General features: G+C 38.4%; 2 protein-coding genes across 2 annotated transcripts in view; one reads left to right on the forward strand and one right to left on the reverse strand.

The window, feature by feature from the left end:
• The window catches only part of LOC129766023 (uncharacterized), a 54,481-nt gene that overhangs the window by 31,179 nt on the left and 7,035 nt on the right, over positions 1 to 16,267 (reverse strand). The window contains exons 2-5 of the mRNA XM_055766483.1: positions 14,260 to 14,984; positions 13,320 to 14,197; positions 13,111 to 13,245; positions 12,962 to 13,043 (exon numbers count right to left, since the gene is read on the reverse strand). Coding sequence (XP_055622458.1) covers positions 12,962 to 13,043; positions 13,111 to 13,245; positions 13,320 to 14,197; positions 14,260 to 14,984 — 1,820 coding nt within the window. The remainder of the gene's footprint in view (positions 1 to 12,961; positions 13,044 to 13,110; positions 13,246 to 13,319; positions 14,198 to 14,259; positions 14,985 to 16,267) is intronic.
• Positions 1,682 to 4,062, forward strand: LOC129765219 (uncharacterized). The gene is given in 4 exon segments (XM_055765282.1): positions 1,682 to 2,343; positions 2,469 to 2,561; positions 2,723 to 3,062; positions 3,064 to 4,062. Coding segments are annotated over 2 exon segments (1,227 nt in total). The 5' UTR covers positions 1,682 to 2,343; positions 2,469 to 2,561; positions 2,723 to 2,730; the 3' UTR covers positions 3,959 to 4,062.

Here is a 16,267-nt window from a genome sequence, read left to right on the forward strand (position 1 = left end):
AAATTTCTCTGCTGGTTCTGCTGTGTGCCGCTGAAGGTTGCATCTAAAACTAATTTTTGGGTATTCGGTCAAGTACCGTCGTGCGGGGCTACTTTGAAAAATTTAGGTTTTCACAAATTTCTTATAAAATTATTTTTTTTCAAAATGTATTATCTGTGATAATTCATTCATACAATACCTTTCTACCATTTCACGTTGACAGTTTTTTTAAACGCAACTACTCCTTTTCAGAAAATTAAAAAACCTCGAAACGTCGAGCGGTAGTGATTTGAAGCTCCAGAAAAATTGTTTCCGTATACATTGTTCTTACAATTTTAAATACTGGTAAGTGTGTAAACCTATCAGAGAACTATTCGTTTGTCATATATCAGCAGCAGCAACGTTATTTTATCGTTGAAATTAGTCATTTTTGAAAAAAAATTGAGAGCGATAAATTTTCCACCGTTAGCCATATTGTAAGGTTATGTTTGTTTACTTTTTTGTAGGTACAAGAATGGTGAGGAACTATCGGAAGGATAATAATGCTCGGAAATATACTGTAGTTTCCACTGCAGATTCAATGCAGTGCCTTGAAAAAGTCAAATCCGGAGAAATGTCCCACGCAGAAACCGCTAGGCAACTTCATTGCAGCCGACAAACAATATACAACAAGCTATGCGAATCGCACCAGAAACAGCCCGGACATCAGAAAGTTTTTACTGAGGCGGAAGAATTATCGTTTTCAGACCATCTCAGCTGCTTATCCGAGTGGGGCTTCCCCGTTGGAACCGATGATCTGCGGAAAATAGTTCGAATTTATTTGACGAAGCAGGAAGAAAAGTGCCAACTTTTGTAAATTACACACTTCATGAGACTGGGTGGCACGATTCCTACGCGATCACCAGCAACTAAGCAAACGTTTTGCACAAAATATTAAGTTAAAACGCGCAGCAATAACACGAGAAACAATCGCAGAGTACATGGCCAACTTAAAGGAATCTCTGGAAGGTGTTCCGGCTTCCAATATTTTTAATTACGACGAGACGAATTTGTCAGATGATCCGGGTAAGAAGCTTGCTATCTGTAAGCGTGGCTTAAAGTATTTTGAAAACGTGAGGAACTTCAGTAAATCTGCTACTTCCGTTATGTTTTGCGGAAGTGCAACTGGAGAACTGTTGCCACCATACGTGGTGTTCAAGGCAGAACATTTATGGGATTCTTGGACACTTAATGGCCCTCGAGGAACACGCTACAATCGAAGTGCTTCTGGCTGGTTCGACGAAAGAATTTTCGAGGACTGGTTCAAGACACTTTTTCTTTCAGCTATAAGGCATTTGAACGGACCAATTGCGCTGATCGGAGACAACCTCTCATCTCATTTGAATCCAACAGTTATTGAAATTTGCCGTCAAAAATATATTAAATTTATCTGCTTGCCACCTAATGCAACTCATCTGACACAACCGCTCAACGTAGCATTTTTCTCTCCAATGAAGCGTGAATGGCGGAAAATTTTAGGACGGTGGCGTGCCTCTTGTGAGGGTTTTAAGAACGCAACTATTCCCAAAGGTCGCATCGGAAGCCTTATCAGTAAACTTTTGAAGGCACTAGCACCACACACTAGACGTATTCTAATATCGGGCTACCGGAAATGCGGTATCGTACCATGGAATCCCCACGAACTCATTAACCAGCTGCCATCTGATAGCTTAAAGCCCGAGTTGTTGGAGATAAATGGAAAAACATCGATTGATGCCAGAGTTTTTCACATTTGATATCATTATTTAGTGCACGTATCAATTTATATATTGAATTCATGTAATATTCGCTATTATTAGCTATTTGAACAAGGACTAAAATTGAATAGAGCGTGGCGGAGATGTTTAGTTACCCACAACAAATTTTGATTACAGTATTTCTATAATTTTAATATAATATAATTTATATTAATTTAATATTAATATAATTGAAAATATAAAGTACCAGAATTATTCAGAAGTGATATGTTAGGCGTGACGCTAGCCACTCGACCACGGGAGCAACAATTTTGGCTGGATTCTTGAATACAAATCGTCAATACTGCTTGTTCGCGACGAACGCGACCCGAGCTATAAAACGAGCGAAGAAGAGGAGAAGAAAGGATGATGCAATCGCATGCACACATAGCATATGTAGTGCAGTGTAAGTGTAGCTTTGAGTTTTTTCCTTCATTCAGTTTGTGATAACATCGAGAAATTAATGGTGTGTTTTAGCCGCTGAAATTTCTCTGCTGGTTCTGCTGTGTGCCGCTGAAGGTTGCATCTAAAACTAATTTTTGGGTATTCGGTCAAGTACCGTCGTGCGGGGCTACTTTGAAAAATTTAGGTTTTCACAAATTTCTTATAAAATTAATTTTTTTCAAAATGTATTATCTGTGATAATTCATTCATACAATACCTTTCTACCATTTCACGTTGACAGTTTTTTTAAACGCAACTACTCCTTTTCAGAAAATTAAAAAACCTCGAAACGTCGAGCGGTAGTGATTTGAAGCTCCAGAAAAATTGTTTCCGTATACATTGTTCTTACAATTTTAAATACTGGTAAGTGTGTAAACCTATCAGAGAACTATTCGTTTGTCATATATCAGCAGCAGCAACGTTATTTTATCGTTGAAATTAGTCATTTTTGAAAAAAAATTGAGAGCGATAAATTTTCCACCGTTAGCCATATTGTAAGGTTATGTTTGTTTACTTTTTTGTAGGTACAAGAATGGTGAGGAACTATCGGAAGGATAATAATGCTCGGAAATATACTGTAGTTTCCACTGCAGATTCAATGCAGTGCCTTGAAAAAGTCAAATCCGGAGAAATGTCCCACGCAGAAACCGCTAGGCAACTTCATTGCAGCCGACAAACAATATACAACAAGCTATGCGAATCGCACCAGAAACAGCCCGGACATCAGAAAGTTTTTACTGAGGCGGAAGAATTATCGTTTTCAGACCATCTCAGCTGCTTATCCGAGTGGGGCTTCCCCGTTGGAACCGATGATCTGCGGAAAATAGTTCGAATTTATTTGACGAAGCAGGAAGAAAAGTGCCAACTTTTGTAAATTACACACTTCATGAGACTGGGTGGCACGATTCCTACGCGATCACCAGCAACTAAGCAAACGTTTTGCACAAAATATTAAGTTAAAACGCGCAGCAATAACACGAGAAACAATCGCAGAGTACATGGCCAACTTAAAGGAATCTCTGGAAGGTGTTCCGGCTTCCAATATTTTTAATTACGACGAGACGAATTTGTCAGATGATCCGGGTAAGAAGCTTGCTATCTGTAAGCGTGGCTTAAAGTATTTTGAAAACGTGAGGAACTTCAGTAAATCTGCTACTTCCGTTATGTTTTGCGGAAGTGCAACTGGAGAACTGTTGCCACCATACGTGGTGTTCAAGGCAGAACATTTATGGGATTCTTGGACACTTAATGGCCCTCGAGGAACACGCTACAATCGAAGTGCTTCTGGCTGGTTCGACGAAAGAATTTTCGAGGACTGGTTCAAGACACTTTTTCTTTCAGCTATAAGGCATTTGAACGGACCAATTGCGCTGATCGGAGACAACCTCTCATCTCATTTGAATCCAACAGTTATTGAAATTTGCCGTCAAAAATATATTAAATTTATCTGCTTGCCACCTAATGCAACTCATCTGACACAACCGCTCAACGTAGCATTTTTCTCTCCAATGAAGCGTGAATGGCGGAAAATTTTAGGACGGTGGCGTGCCTCTTGTGAGGGTTTTAAGAACGCAACTATTCCCAAAGGTCGCCTCGGAAGCCTTATCAGTAAACTTTTGAAGGCACTAGCACCACACACTAGACGTATTCTAATATCGGGCTACCGGAAATGCGGTATCGTACCATGGAATCCCCACGAACTCATTAACCAGCTGCCATCTGATAGCTTAAAGCCCGAGTTGTTGGAGATAAATGAGTAACAATTTCTAAAGGAACATCGTAACGACGTGATCGGCTGTCCAGTTGGGCCTCAACCGAAGAAAAAAAGACGGGTGGGTAATGTCGGGGACATAACCGGAGTGACGTAGGACTATACAAAGGGGACAGCTTTTGTTAAATATATATTTTAAATATATTGTTTTATTTCCTTCTCCTACGTGAATACCTACCTATCTACCTGAAAAATGGATTAGTTTACTGTTTACTCTTTATGAATATGTTGATGGTTCTCAAAAGAACCTTTGGTGTTGTGTTTTTGTTATCACTCGATATTCCCATCTTGTTCGGTTAAACCTTCCTGTTTAGCTATTGCGTTTGCCACTCGCCACAGCTTTCACAGTTGGAAAATTTCTTCCCATCCAGCTTGTGACATATTGTTCAGTAAATTACATTTAATGCGACTTTGCCACTCACTGAAACTAATTGTTGCCTTGCCGAACCGAAGCTGCTCTGTTCTTGATGCGTGTTTTCTGATTGTCATGAGCAGTTTTGCAAGCCAACTCGAGCACTCCGACGGCCGAAACTCTATAATCGCTGTTAGGTATACTGGTGCTCCGGCACCAATCCGTTCGGCCTAGTTACCCTACAATTGCCGTACAATCACACGGGTTTACGGTTTGAAAGAAAATAAGATATTTTTTTGGGGTCCGCGTGTTTTATACTCTAGCGCAATTTAAGAATTGGTGAAAATCAATAAGCTCAGAACAACTGCCAAATTCACATACTCATCATATCCTGGCAAACAAATTATGAAAAAATCAATTTGTGTTTTATTATTATTTTGGATAATGTTTTAGAAAGCATTGAACTGTATTTCCTAAACTCTTTTTTGGAAGGTTTAATGGCCCTGAAAAGCGCCTTGTTTTATGGAATGATTCCAATTTAGAAAACTTAGTACTCGTGGTTTTGAAAAAAACCATCTCGAACGCCCTCGATGCCGCCTTGTTCTGGATTTGCCACCAAATCAGTTTGTATAAAGAACAAACTTTTTTCTTCTGCTACCTGATGCCGTTTTGCGATTGCGTTTGCCACTCGCCACTCGCTGCAACTGCCTGTTGTCTTGATGTCCACCGAACCGAATGTGTTCTGTTCCGAATGCGGGTTTTCTTATCGTCTCGAGCAGCTTTGCCAGCTAACTGGATCACTTCGGCGGCCGAAACTATATAACGCCGGCTAGGTGGACTGGTGCACTGGTACTAACGCGCTCGGCCTAGCTACCCTTGCGGGGAACTCCAGATCAACACGGTTCGAGCGGGATTTTGCCTTTCCTCCTTTACCATATCCAGACATGGATGCTTGAGTTGGTTTGTTGATGTGTTGTGATGCGAACCGATGTGGTGTACGGTTTGAATGAGAATGATCGTTACGGAAGGAAGGAAGGTATTGTATTATAGAGACTTTAAACTTTTGCAGTTCATTCGTCTCTAGCCTTGAGAAAGGCCCTTTGAAAACTCTACTCTACTCTACTCTACTCCAGCGCTACCACCTCCGCCCTCTTGCCTTGAGAAAGGCACTCGATCTCTCGCCGTCCAGCTCGTCCAGCAACGATGTTGTCCAGTCGGTGTCCACACAAAGAATGATCGTTACGGCAGCGGAGCGGGGATTTTTAAGCTGACTGGCTGGCTCGAGAATTACGCATGTGTGAGACTGCGACCAATGTTTCGTTCATTTGTTCTTTTTCCTTTCCAATCGTGCTTCATTCTATTTCGCTGCTGCTCTGGTTGCCCGTTTTGGTCGGTACGATATGAGGAGCACAAAATGGACCAATCATAAATGGGCACATAGTGCATTTTGACAATGCTTGATATTTGACAATTATTCAATTATTTATCTAAAGAAAAATGAAATGTTATTCGTTATGATAGATGCGTAGATATATTTCCTATCAATTGATGCAAAAACCTTTGCAATCTATTGAGAAATGCTCGAGTTATAAGCGTTCCAAATCTTGCATTTTTTCCTATTTGTTCAGTGCCTAGATTTCCATTTCACCCCCTATATCTTCCGGTTAGACGTAGTCCTACGTCAAAACGTGATTCGAAACCCATATCTAAGACACCCGGTAAAAGAGGACAAAAGTCCCAAATCACCTCGTTGTAAAATACATTGATGTAATAAATTTATTTCGAAAAATTCGTTCAAATGCACATATGTATAGCCATCCATAACTCCTTGTTCCAAAAAATGTTAATTCAGCATTATCCTATTGATGATGATTTTAAATTTTCAAATGACTATGTCAAAGGTAGCCCCCAACGTGTGCAACGGAGCTATTTTTGATCGCTCTATGAACAAAAGTTTTATTTCTCAATGAATTCAGATCATATTTTGCACAAATGTCATCTATACATCAAGGTTGAATATATGTCAAGATAGTTAAAATCCACCCACAATAATCGAAGTTAAAAAATTTTTAAATGATGAAAATGAAAAAAAGTGTCAAAAGAAGCCCCGCACGACGGTAGTTCAAAAGTTATGATTGTTTGGAAAAAAAGGCGACAAAGTAGAATTTTAGAACCACCCCAAAATAGAAATAGACACCCTAATGAAAAAATAAAAACAATGGGTCTAATATTTTGCAAAAAAGAACCCAATTATATTTTTTCGCGAAAATCTGAGAACCACTATATCGGTTTAGTATGGAATGACTGTATATATATATATATATATATATATATATATATATATATATATATATATATATATATATATATATATATATATATATATATATATATATATATATATATATATATATATATATATATATATATATATATATATATATATATATATATATATATATATATATATATATATATATATATTAGAGTAGATATATTTGAGTAGCAGCGAAAATGGTCATGTCAAATCTCAAAAACCGACCATGTACATTTTGTTTATTGGCCCAAAAAAATGACCTGTGCAAAATTTTAGCTCAATCGGGCATGATTTAGGGGTGCCTCAAAACGCTCAAAATTTTGATTTTTTGACCCACGCAGATCTTCCAAGGGGGAGTACATGAAATTTGAAAATCGAAAAAATGTTTTTGATGCCAAATGACTTAAAAATGCATAAAACGTTGAGATCTGGTGTTACCTCGAAAATAAAATTTGGCCGAAGATCGATCTTTTGGGACTTAGCCTAATGACATAATGACAAATCACGCTAGTGTCATCAATCCTGATAAAACACCAGCTGGAGAGCACGTGTGCAGATTCAATTTACATGCGTTCTATCTTCTCCAATGGCAACAACGTTCCTAACGTTCACCTTTTCAACGTAATATTACTTGCGCCATTTTCATTATTGCTTAGTTGAGATTTCTTTGTCAAGCAACCAACTTGAATGTATTCAGAGTGACAAGTTCTTAAATACGTTCGACCAGTGCAAATTAGAATTTCTAAGACGAAAAATCCCTCGGCCGAACGCCCGTGAAGAGACGATACAATATTTGGTATAAACACAAACAACGAGATCCCGCCACAGATACTGCATTCATTATGAACATCATTACTCAGTTTGAATTGATATTCATGAACATGTGGTTAGAGGAGACGGAACAAACAAGATATGCTCAATGGATATTTATGTGTACCATCTGATGATTCGGCGATCAGGACTACGCCATTCTTAGATGCCATGTGTCAACAATTCATGGTCAACATGTACACAAAGGTAGAGAGCGAACGGCTGCTCACCCGTACTCTAAAATTCAATAGAGTCAGAATTACACGAACGGATTGCAATTTTTTCATTTTGTAATCCGTTGGAATCAAGTCTAATCGAGTTGTACAAATGTGACAACCTTGCCATGCCATCCAACACAGACGAGATTGAGCTTCGTGTTCTGATGGTAAAGGGTAATGGACGCTAACACGCTTTCAAAACAAAAATTAAAAATGAAAATCAACTCTACTGTATCAAAAATGTGTTCTATCCAACATTCTCTGCAAATGGGAAAATTATCGAACGAAAATGCGTCTGATATCGATTTTATAGTTCGGAAAAAGTTTTGGCGGAAATGACGTTTCGACGTTTGTGTTGCGTCAAGGCGAGGCATAAAATGATTGAATTTGAGTCGAACGGATTTCTGAATGCAAAAGTTGATTTCTATCGAACGTTAAACCAATAGGATTCTCATGATTCATGGCCTATAAAGTGATCTGAAGCTTTCATCGCCTTGCATGCCAGAAGGAGAATGTATAAAGCGTTTTCTTAAGATTTCACAACCTACCAACCAAGTTAATTGAACCAACATATTCAATATAAATAATTTAGATGACAAAACAAAGTTTGCCGGGTCAGTCAGTATGATAATGAAAATTGTGATTTTCGGTAGCTTTCATCATATGTACCAAGTTTTAAAACAACCTTGCAAAGATGTGACCAAGGTTCTCGTCACAAACAAGACAATGGACTCGAAAATGAATAGGGGAGAGTGCCTGCAGAAACATCCACTGAAGCTTTGACCAGATTTGGTAAGGTGCCACCACAGTCGAGGGGCGCTTCAGTGGTTCCCCGTGTCAATGAGATCGATTACATTGGAAAACACCTCAATCCTCCCCATTGCCCCCAATCCCGTCCAATCGAAAAATATTGAGCAATTGTGAAGCGGAATTGTGGAATTTGTGCCAAAGTGACTCGGGATACTACAGTCATGAAGAGATCATGGAATAAAATGGCTTCTGAAGTAGACCAAACTTTGATGGAGGGTATCCGAAGAAAAGTAAAAAGATTCATCAAAACTCTAAAAGAATATTTTTTTTCCGAAAGAACGATAAATAATCTACATTTTTTCTACCTTTGACCAATCCCGAAATACATTTGTTTTTATGACTCCGAATTCTGAATGAATCAAGCTTTATTCAACAGTATGATAAAGAAGAAGGTTGGCTTTATCTTCAAGTTGAACTTATCCATCATTATTTACTTATCGTACCCAAACAGTAACACAAAAAGTAATATAAGCAATGTTCCTGAGTTCTTTATTATGCTTCGATATAACGTACAATTCAATACAACGTACAATTTTGAAAGTAAAATATCATTATATCGTCAAGTTTTCCTGTATAGTTTTTCATGTTGAATTGCATATAGATTTTATTTTTTATGTTTTATGTTTAACCTTTTATAAGGCCGTGGAAACTAAACAACGTATCCACTCGAACTTCAGAAAACATAATCCTTACAGGAAGAAGAAAACATATTTAACTTTGATATAAAAAATAAGCTATTGAAACAGTTGAAACATTTTAGGAATATAGTTGCCACTGCGACAACAACACAGTGGGGAATCGCTGGTCATCAGGCAAAAAACGAAATTGGCGCCAGCTGTTTCGAAAATATTATACTTTCTTGCTGTAAAATTCAAGTGCTTAAATCCCACATTTGAGCGCAATTTTATTAAATCTGATTTTTATTGACTTTTCAAAGCTTGGCATATTGATGATCTTTGACAATTTCTTTGACGTTCTGCAGCTTCAATGATAGTTTGGATTTTTTTTGGCGTCAAAAGAGAAGTTGTTTGAAAAACTATACAAAACAAATCTATTTCCTATAGGCCTGACCCAAAAGAAATAATGAAAAACTGAAAAATAATGAAATTTTTTATAGAAAACCAGCTAAAAAAAATTGTTGCCGCAGTTTGCCGCGGTTGTGACTACATTAAAAATTTAGGTAAAAATATAACCTTTCACCTGAACACCGTCCGACGCTGCGTGAATTGTCGTTTTAGTGAGGAAAGCGACAGCAAGTTTTTTCATTTCATTTTTTTATATTTAATTTTATCTAGAATCCAATTAAATCAATATTTGATGCAAATTTTAGTATCAAAGTGATATGTAGAGGATGAAATCTAAATTAGGGCTAAACATAAAAAAAATCATCAAAAAGTTATCAAAAACTCACTTATCACTAAGTCTTATCACTTATCACTAAGAGCATATTAAAAACAATATCTATTGTTAACATTCAGTACTTTTCAATTGTTGAACAAGATTTGTTATCACACAAACTGATCAAACAATAGTCCTTTTGCAGGTTGATTTTACTTCGTACTCCTTTGCAAACAGAGGTAATGCACTCAGGTTGTATGAGAAAAAACAAAAAACACTTATGACAATACCGCATCTCTTCAGTTTCATTTGCAACGTTGTGTGATTCCAGTGTCAATGTTTCTACGATTCGTTCAAAATAGATATCAGCTATATTTAGAAAATCAAATTCATAATTTCGTTGATTTTTATTATGGAGCCTCAACTTCAGCGGTACCACACAATTCAACGTCGAGTAAGTTGATACATGTATTATAATACCCTCTTTTAACCAAAGGAACCGGATTAGAAAGACAACAAATCTATGAAACAATGAAATATTGAAAATCACAAGGCGAAATAAAAATAGCAGCGAAAGAGATTTTCCCTGCTGATAAGTATAATGAATTCCTAATTTCGAGAAAATACTAATTATGGTATAGTCAACCATCTTCTCACCTCCACAACTCCAATAGTAAACACATATTTTGAAAAGGTGAAAAGCAATTGTAAAAAGCTTCCAAATGAAGTAATATTTCTATTGAAGGGCAAAATTGTTGAATCAGGAAAAGATGATTATGAATCTGATGGCAGTTATGAAGAAGAAGAAGAAGAACATTATTGTTTTGATTCGTTTTTTTTCATTATTGAACTTGTAATCTAATAGCGAATTCGTTTTTAAAACTGAGTCAGTGCCAAACTGACGCTGTAATAAAAAAACGTTTCCAGTTTCACGAATGCGGTGTTTTGTTGGTGTGCGCTATATAGTCTGATTGTTTATATTCGCGACGATAAATGTACAGTGTCGACGTCTAATGGCGATATTAATGCTTGGGAGGTAAATTATTCTCTATCAGATCAACAGGGCCAAGTGCAGTGTAAAAATATAAAAGTTTGAATGAATGTTTTCACTTCATATTGTTTTATTACTTAAAACATGTAGTTCTGACACTTACTTAACCATTTGTCGATGCATTTCCTGGTTTTTCCACAAATAATTACTATTATAATATAAAATCATCATTAGCCACAGTTTTCGTTCAATATGTTTCTGTGATATCGAAAAAAAACCTCTTATTTCATCACATGAAATAAATATTCGATACGTTAAAGTAAATTTTCATTCATAATTTTGATTTTGAAAGCAGGTTTATTCCACCTGAATATCCATAATTATTTTCGCCTCCCAATGAAAGCACACGTAGCTTAATGCCGTCTGCTCGAATATACTTTCAAAATCAGAATCCGATTGGATTACGATTCAAATAATACAAAAGCAAAAGCAGCAGGTTTTTCATCTTCATAGTTTTTATTTTTAGATTTTCCAAAATATACTCGGAACTTGACAGTTCGGTATAGTTGTATTGGTGAACCCGAGTGCCAACCCGTGAAACATCTCAGTGCGAAACTAACAGCTTTCGGGGCGAACCAGTGCGAAACTGACTGAATAAAAAAACGTTTTGACAGCAGTTAGTGCGGCACTGAGGTTGAAACTGAACAAAAACGAATTCGCTATAAAAAAACTTTTATATTTATAGCAGAATTTGTTTGATTTGAGGTGTTGTCCATAAACTACGTGATCCTTTTCAACGCCCAGTGAGTTTGCTTGTGCTCAAAGATCATAAAATTATATAGAAAAGTATGTGAGAAATACTGCGTAGAAGAGGGTGCTATAAAATCCCAAAAATTGGATAACGGCCCCAAATAAAAAGGAATGCCCGATTCGTGTCCAGCATTCCGAAATTATGTAAATTCCATTGTTTTCGCATTTTACGACTCTTTTTTGTTTGGCCAGCCTTTTTATGGAGTCGCCCCATAATGAACAGGTATTGTATGTTTCTGTAATTTAATCAATGTTTTTGTCGTGTGAAAATAATGTCATTTCAACATTTCAAATTACATTCGAATACCTCGAATATAAATATATGAATATGGCGTCAATTGTTCACGAAATTCTGCTTTGTTGTGTCCGACATGACACCACTTATATGTCAAACTTTTATAAATTGAAAGGAGTTTCCAATAAATATAGTAGACTCAAAACGATCGAAGAGGGACTGTTCTGAAATTTAAAAGTTTGAAATATTAAATTGAATTTTTCAGTCAGATTTTTCAACAGTTACAATGTTATTTTTCGTGAATAGTTCCAACAACGTTGTCAAACATCATATTTTAATCAGACATCTGGATTTCATGAATTAATTGAAATAGAGATCAATGATTTTGAATACACCCTTATAAAAAATAATTCGTAATTCAAGTTGACCACATGATAATGAAAATTTTTGATGTTGGGTAGCTTTTGCATAAGTATCAAGATAAAAAAAATCGGAGAGGGTCGGGTCAGTGGCCGGCTGGTTTGGCTTGGAATTGCTCTAATACCTATAGTTTTTGAGTTCTCTTCTGTAGGAGCATTGTATCACTGCGACCACTAGTTGTGTACTGTGTTTTTTTGAGGTTTTGTAAAAAATTAGGAAAAAAAGCTTTTTGAAAAAGTAGTCTATTTTTTTGAAGATTTCAAGTATGCAATGTTGTTTAACCCTTTCCCGTACAACATCAAGTCTCACTCGTGGGTACTTCAATAACATAGGACGCTAGAACGCTCAGCAGGCTAGTGAAATCACTTGATGTGTGACGTATTAAATAATACGGGAAGGGGTTAAATTACCAATACATTTACAACCACAACGTTTCATTGCAATCTGAGATGGTGCTGCCAACTCCTGAGACGAATTGGCACGAAGTTCGTCAGCAACTCCTCCATAAAATAATGAAAACAATCCTCGCTCAATCATATGATGAGGACCACTAAAAATTACAAGTTCTTGTTCAAACCAGACGTTTTGAAGAATGGGGCGCATTGTGCAATGAAACGATTTCCGCCAGATATGTACTGTTTGAGAACTGTTCCAGCCACGTATTGAGCATGATGTATAAAATTCAACTTACGTCTTTTTGCAGAAATTACAGGAGTAACTCACGGGAGCAGCACTTGCCGTTGTACTTTGGGCACTGGTTGTTGGTGCAGTATCTGAAAAATCAATTTAGCCGTAAATTCGCATCCATATATGTTTTACCTAAACACTCATGACAGGTACCTGAACGTTTATTCGACTGATGTTCTTCCCGATGAGCGTCATACGTTTTCTTGTAGGCGAAAGAGGCAGGACATAGCTCACACTTGAACTGTTTCTCTCCTTTGTGATACAACTGAACGTGAGCGTTTAGCTGGGCTGTAAAAATGGATTTGATATTGATTGCAGGTCGGTATTCGGGGCGCAATCGTATGCAGAGAAAAAAAACTTACATTTTTGCTCAAACAGCTCCGAGCAAAAGGTACACACGAAGTTCCGTTCAGCGGCTTCACCTGTTGTTTCGTCAACATCGTGATTCTGACGAATATGTCGCACCAGGTGACCACTGTATTCGAACCTATAAAAACAGATCTTGCACTCGAATGGTTTCTCCTTAGCGTGATGCAGCTGCATATGCTGTTTTAGATTGCAGGAGTATAGGAAATCTTTTTTGCAAAGTTCACACACGATTTTGCCCTTCGCCGGTGTAGTCGATGTTCCCGGTTCGGCGACATCGTAGATTGAATTCTCATTCGCCGGAAGACTTTTCTTTGCTGGCGGCAGCGGAGGTGTATCGTGATAGTCCATATTGAAATCAAGATCATTATCGAACCCATCCTCGAGCACCAGTTCCAGGTTGGATTCGTCAAACAGTGGATCGGCTGCATGATTTTCCATGCTATCGGGAAAATCCTGCAGCATCATGTCCAACCCAGAACCGAAAAGAGAGTGCTCGCCCTCGCCTGGCGCTACAGACGAGCCTCCGATATGAGTTACCATATGGGCTTTGAGTTCGTACACATCGCGGAAGGTACACGAACAGAAACGACATTGCATGACCTCTCCAGTCGAAGTGGAAGGATACTCATCATCCTTTTCTCGCTTAATCTTCCTGTTAGCGTGAGTTTTTAAATGCCACGTTAGGGATCGCTGTTTCACGAAGTTCATCGGACAAACCGGACACTGGTATATCTCGGAACCATCTGGGTGGATTGAAGGTGTGGAGATTTTAGATGGAAGATCTTCCATTTCCGCTTCTTCGGCAGCAACTTCATCGGTATGATTTATTGCTTTGTGTCGTATCATGTGACCTTTGAACTCAAACCGATATCTGTGTAAAGAGGTGATGACTGTTATAAATAACTGTTAAGAAATTAACTTGAATTAACCCACCTGCAAATGTTACACTCGAACGGTTTATCTTTGGAGTGATGCATTTGAAGGTGCTGTTTCAGCTGGCAGGTGTACTTGAAGACTTTAGTGCACAGCTTGCACTTCCGATCATTATCATCTGTGAGTATTTTTCGCGCATTCTGTGTTTCCTGCTTGGTCACTTTAATGCGCTCAATATGTGTTTTAAGGTGTTCGATCAGTTGATCTTCCCGCTGAAATAGGGCAGAACAGACGACGCATTTATTTTTCTTTGGTACTGCACCGTCGCCCGATTGACTGCCTTCGCCGCTTTCGGAACTCCGATTTGTAGCGGCAGGGTCTGCCTCCTCAAGCACTGGTTCCACAAAATCTTCCAAATCAGCGTTGAAGCTTTCGTCCTCCAGCAGCTGTACCGACTGATCGTCCTCACTGGCAAGGCGTTCCTCTTCCAAGTGTGTCAGTTCGTGTCTCTTGAGATTCAACTTGTGTACAAAGCTGTAGTGACACTTTTTACATTCGTACGGTTTCCCGGGCTGATGATGGAGAGCCGTGTGCTGCTGCAACTGACTGCGGAAGGTGAACACTTTGTGGCAAAGGTTACACCGGTGGTGCTCACCGGAACGCACCCAGGCTCGTTTCTTCTTGAGCGGAGGTGTTTCATCGTCTGGCTGCAGTGGATCCGACGCGTTGGAACGAACACGGTGACCTTTCATATGTTGATAGTAGGCATCCTCTGAATCGAGATTCTGTTGTAAATACCCAAGCAGAGTAATTTAATTTTTAGAATTTTAATTGTTATACAATTTTTGGTCATTCACGAAAAAGACAATTTTTATTCACAATGTATTTAACATTGTCCTTCAGTCGTAACAATCTGTTGCCTAATATTTTAGGATTCCTAACAATGATTATTCATTGAAATACAACTTGATCATCACTTCTGTCCGGCGTGTTTGAGAGGCGTTCGACAATACAAGACGTGGTACCGAAAAAAGTTTTAAAGGAAAGGATATCAAAAGAGTGAATAGGACAAGAGAAGATTAGTACGGTACGAACGTCTAGCAAAGTGGTGAAATTGATGTATGCAAATCATTTTCATGTATATGTAACCATGTTTCAACCATGTTTCACATCCATGCGTTTTAAACCATATAATTCAACAGTGACAAATTACCGAAAAATATAACCACCGGTACCTAAAGGGTATGTCACATCAAATTGCATCACGGAAAAAACGCTGTAGAAATTTAATTTTTAGGAATATATGAATTTGGGAATATATCTTCAGCTTTCGCTTATAATCAGATAAGAGTGTATAGATCACGTTGGCCATGCTTCACTGTCAATTTTTCGTAAATTTGGAAAAATGTCGTCGAACGAAAAAGAACGTCGTGAATTAATCCTGCGCACTTATTTCGAGAATCCGGAGTTGTCACATCGGGACATCGGTAAGATGCTGGAAATCGTCCAACCCACGGTCAGCAGAGTACTAAAACGATACTTCGTGAACCTAACCATCGACCGGAAGGTGAAGAACGGCAAAAATGGATGCTCAGTCAGTGAAAAAGATCACAAGCGCGTAGTTAAGCAGTTTAGACGTGATCCGAGAAGTTCGGTCCAGGATGTCGCCAATAAGCTGAATTTGTCAAGTTCATTCGTCCAGCGGACCAAGCAGCGGGAGGGCCTGCGTACATACAAGGTTCAGAAGGCTCCTAACCGCGACGAAAGGCAAAACATGGTGGGGAAGACGCGAGCCTGGAAGCTGTACACCGAAATGCTGACGAAGCCGCATTGCCTGGTAATGGACGACGAAACCTACGTCAAAGCGGACTTTCGTCAGCTGCCGGGCCTGTTGTTCTTCTCCGCAGAGGACAAATTCAGCGTTCCGGAGGAGATTCGCAAGCAGAAACTATCCAAGTTTGCCAAAAAGTACATGGTGTGGCAAGCGATCTGCTCTTGCGGAAAGCGGAGCGCCCCCTTCGTGATGACCGGCACGGTAAACGGGCAGGTTTACTTTAAGGAGTGCCTA

The sequence above is a fragment of the Toxorhynchites rutilus genome, chromosome 2 (assembly GCF_029784135.1).
Source record: "Toxorhynchites rutilus septentrionalis strain SRP chromosome 2, ASM2978413v1, whole genome shotgun sequence".
NCBI lineage: Eukaryota > Metazoa > Arthropoda > Insecta > Diptera > Culicidae > Toxorhynchites > Toxorhynchites rutilus.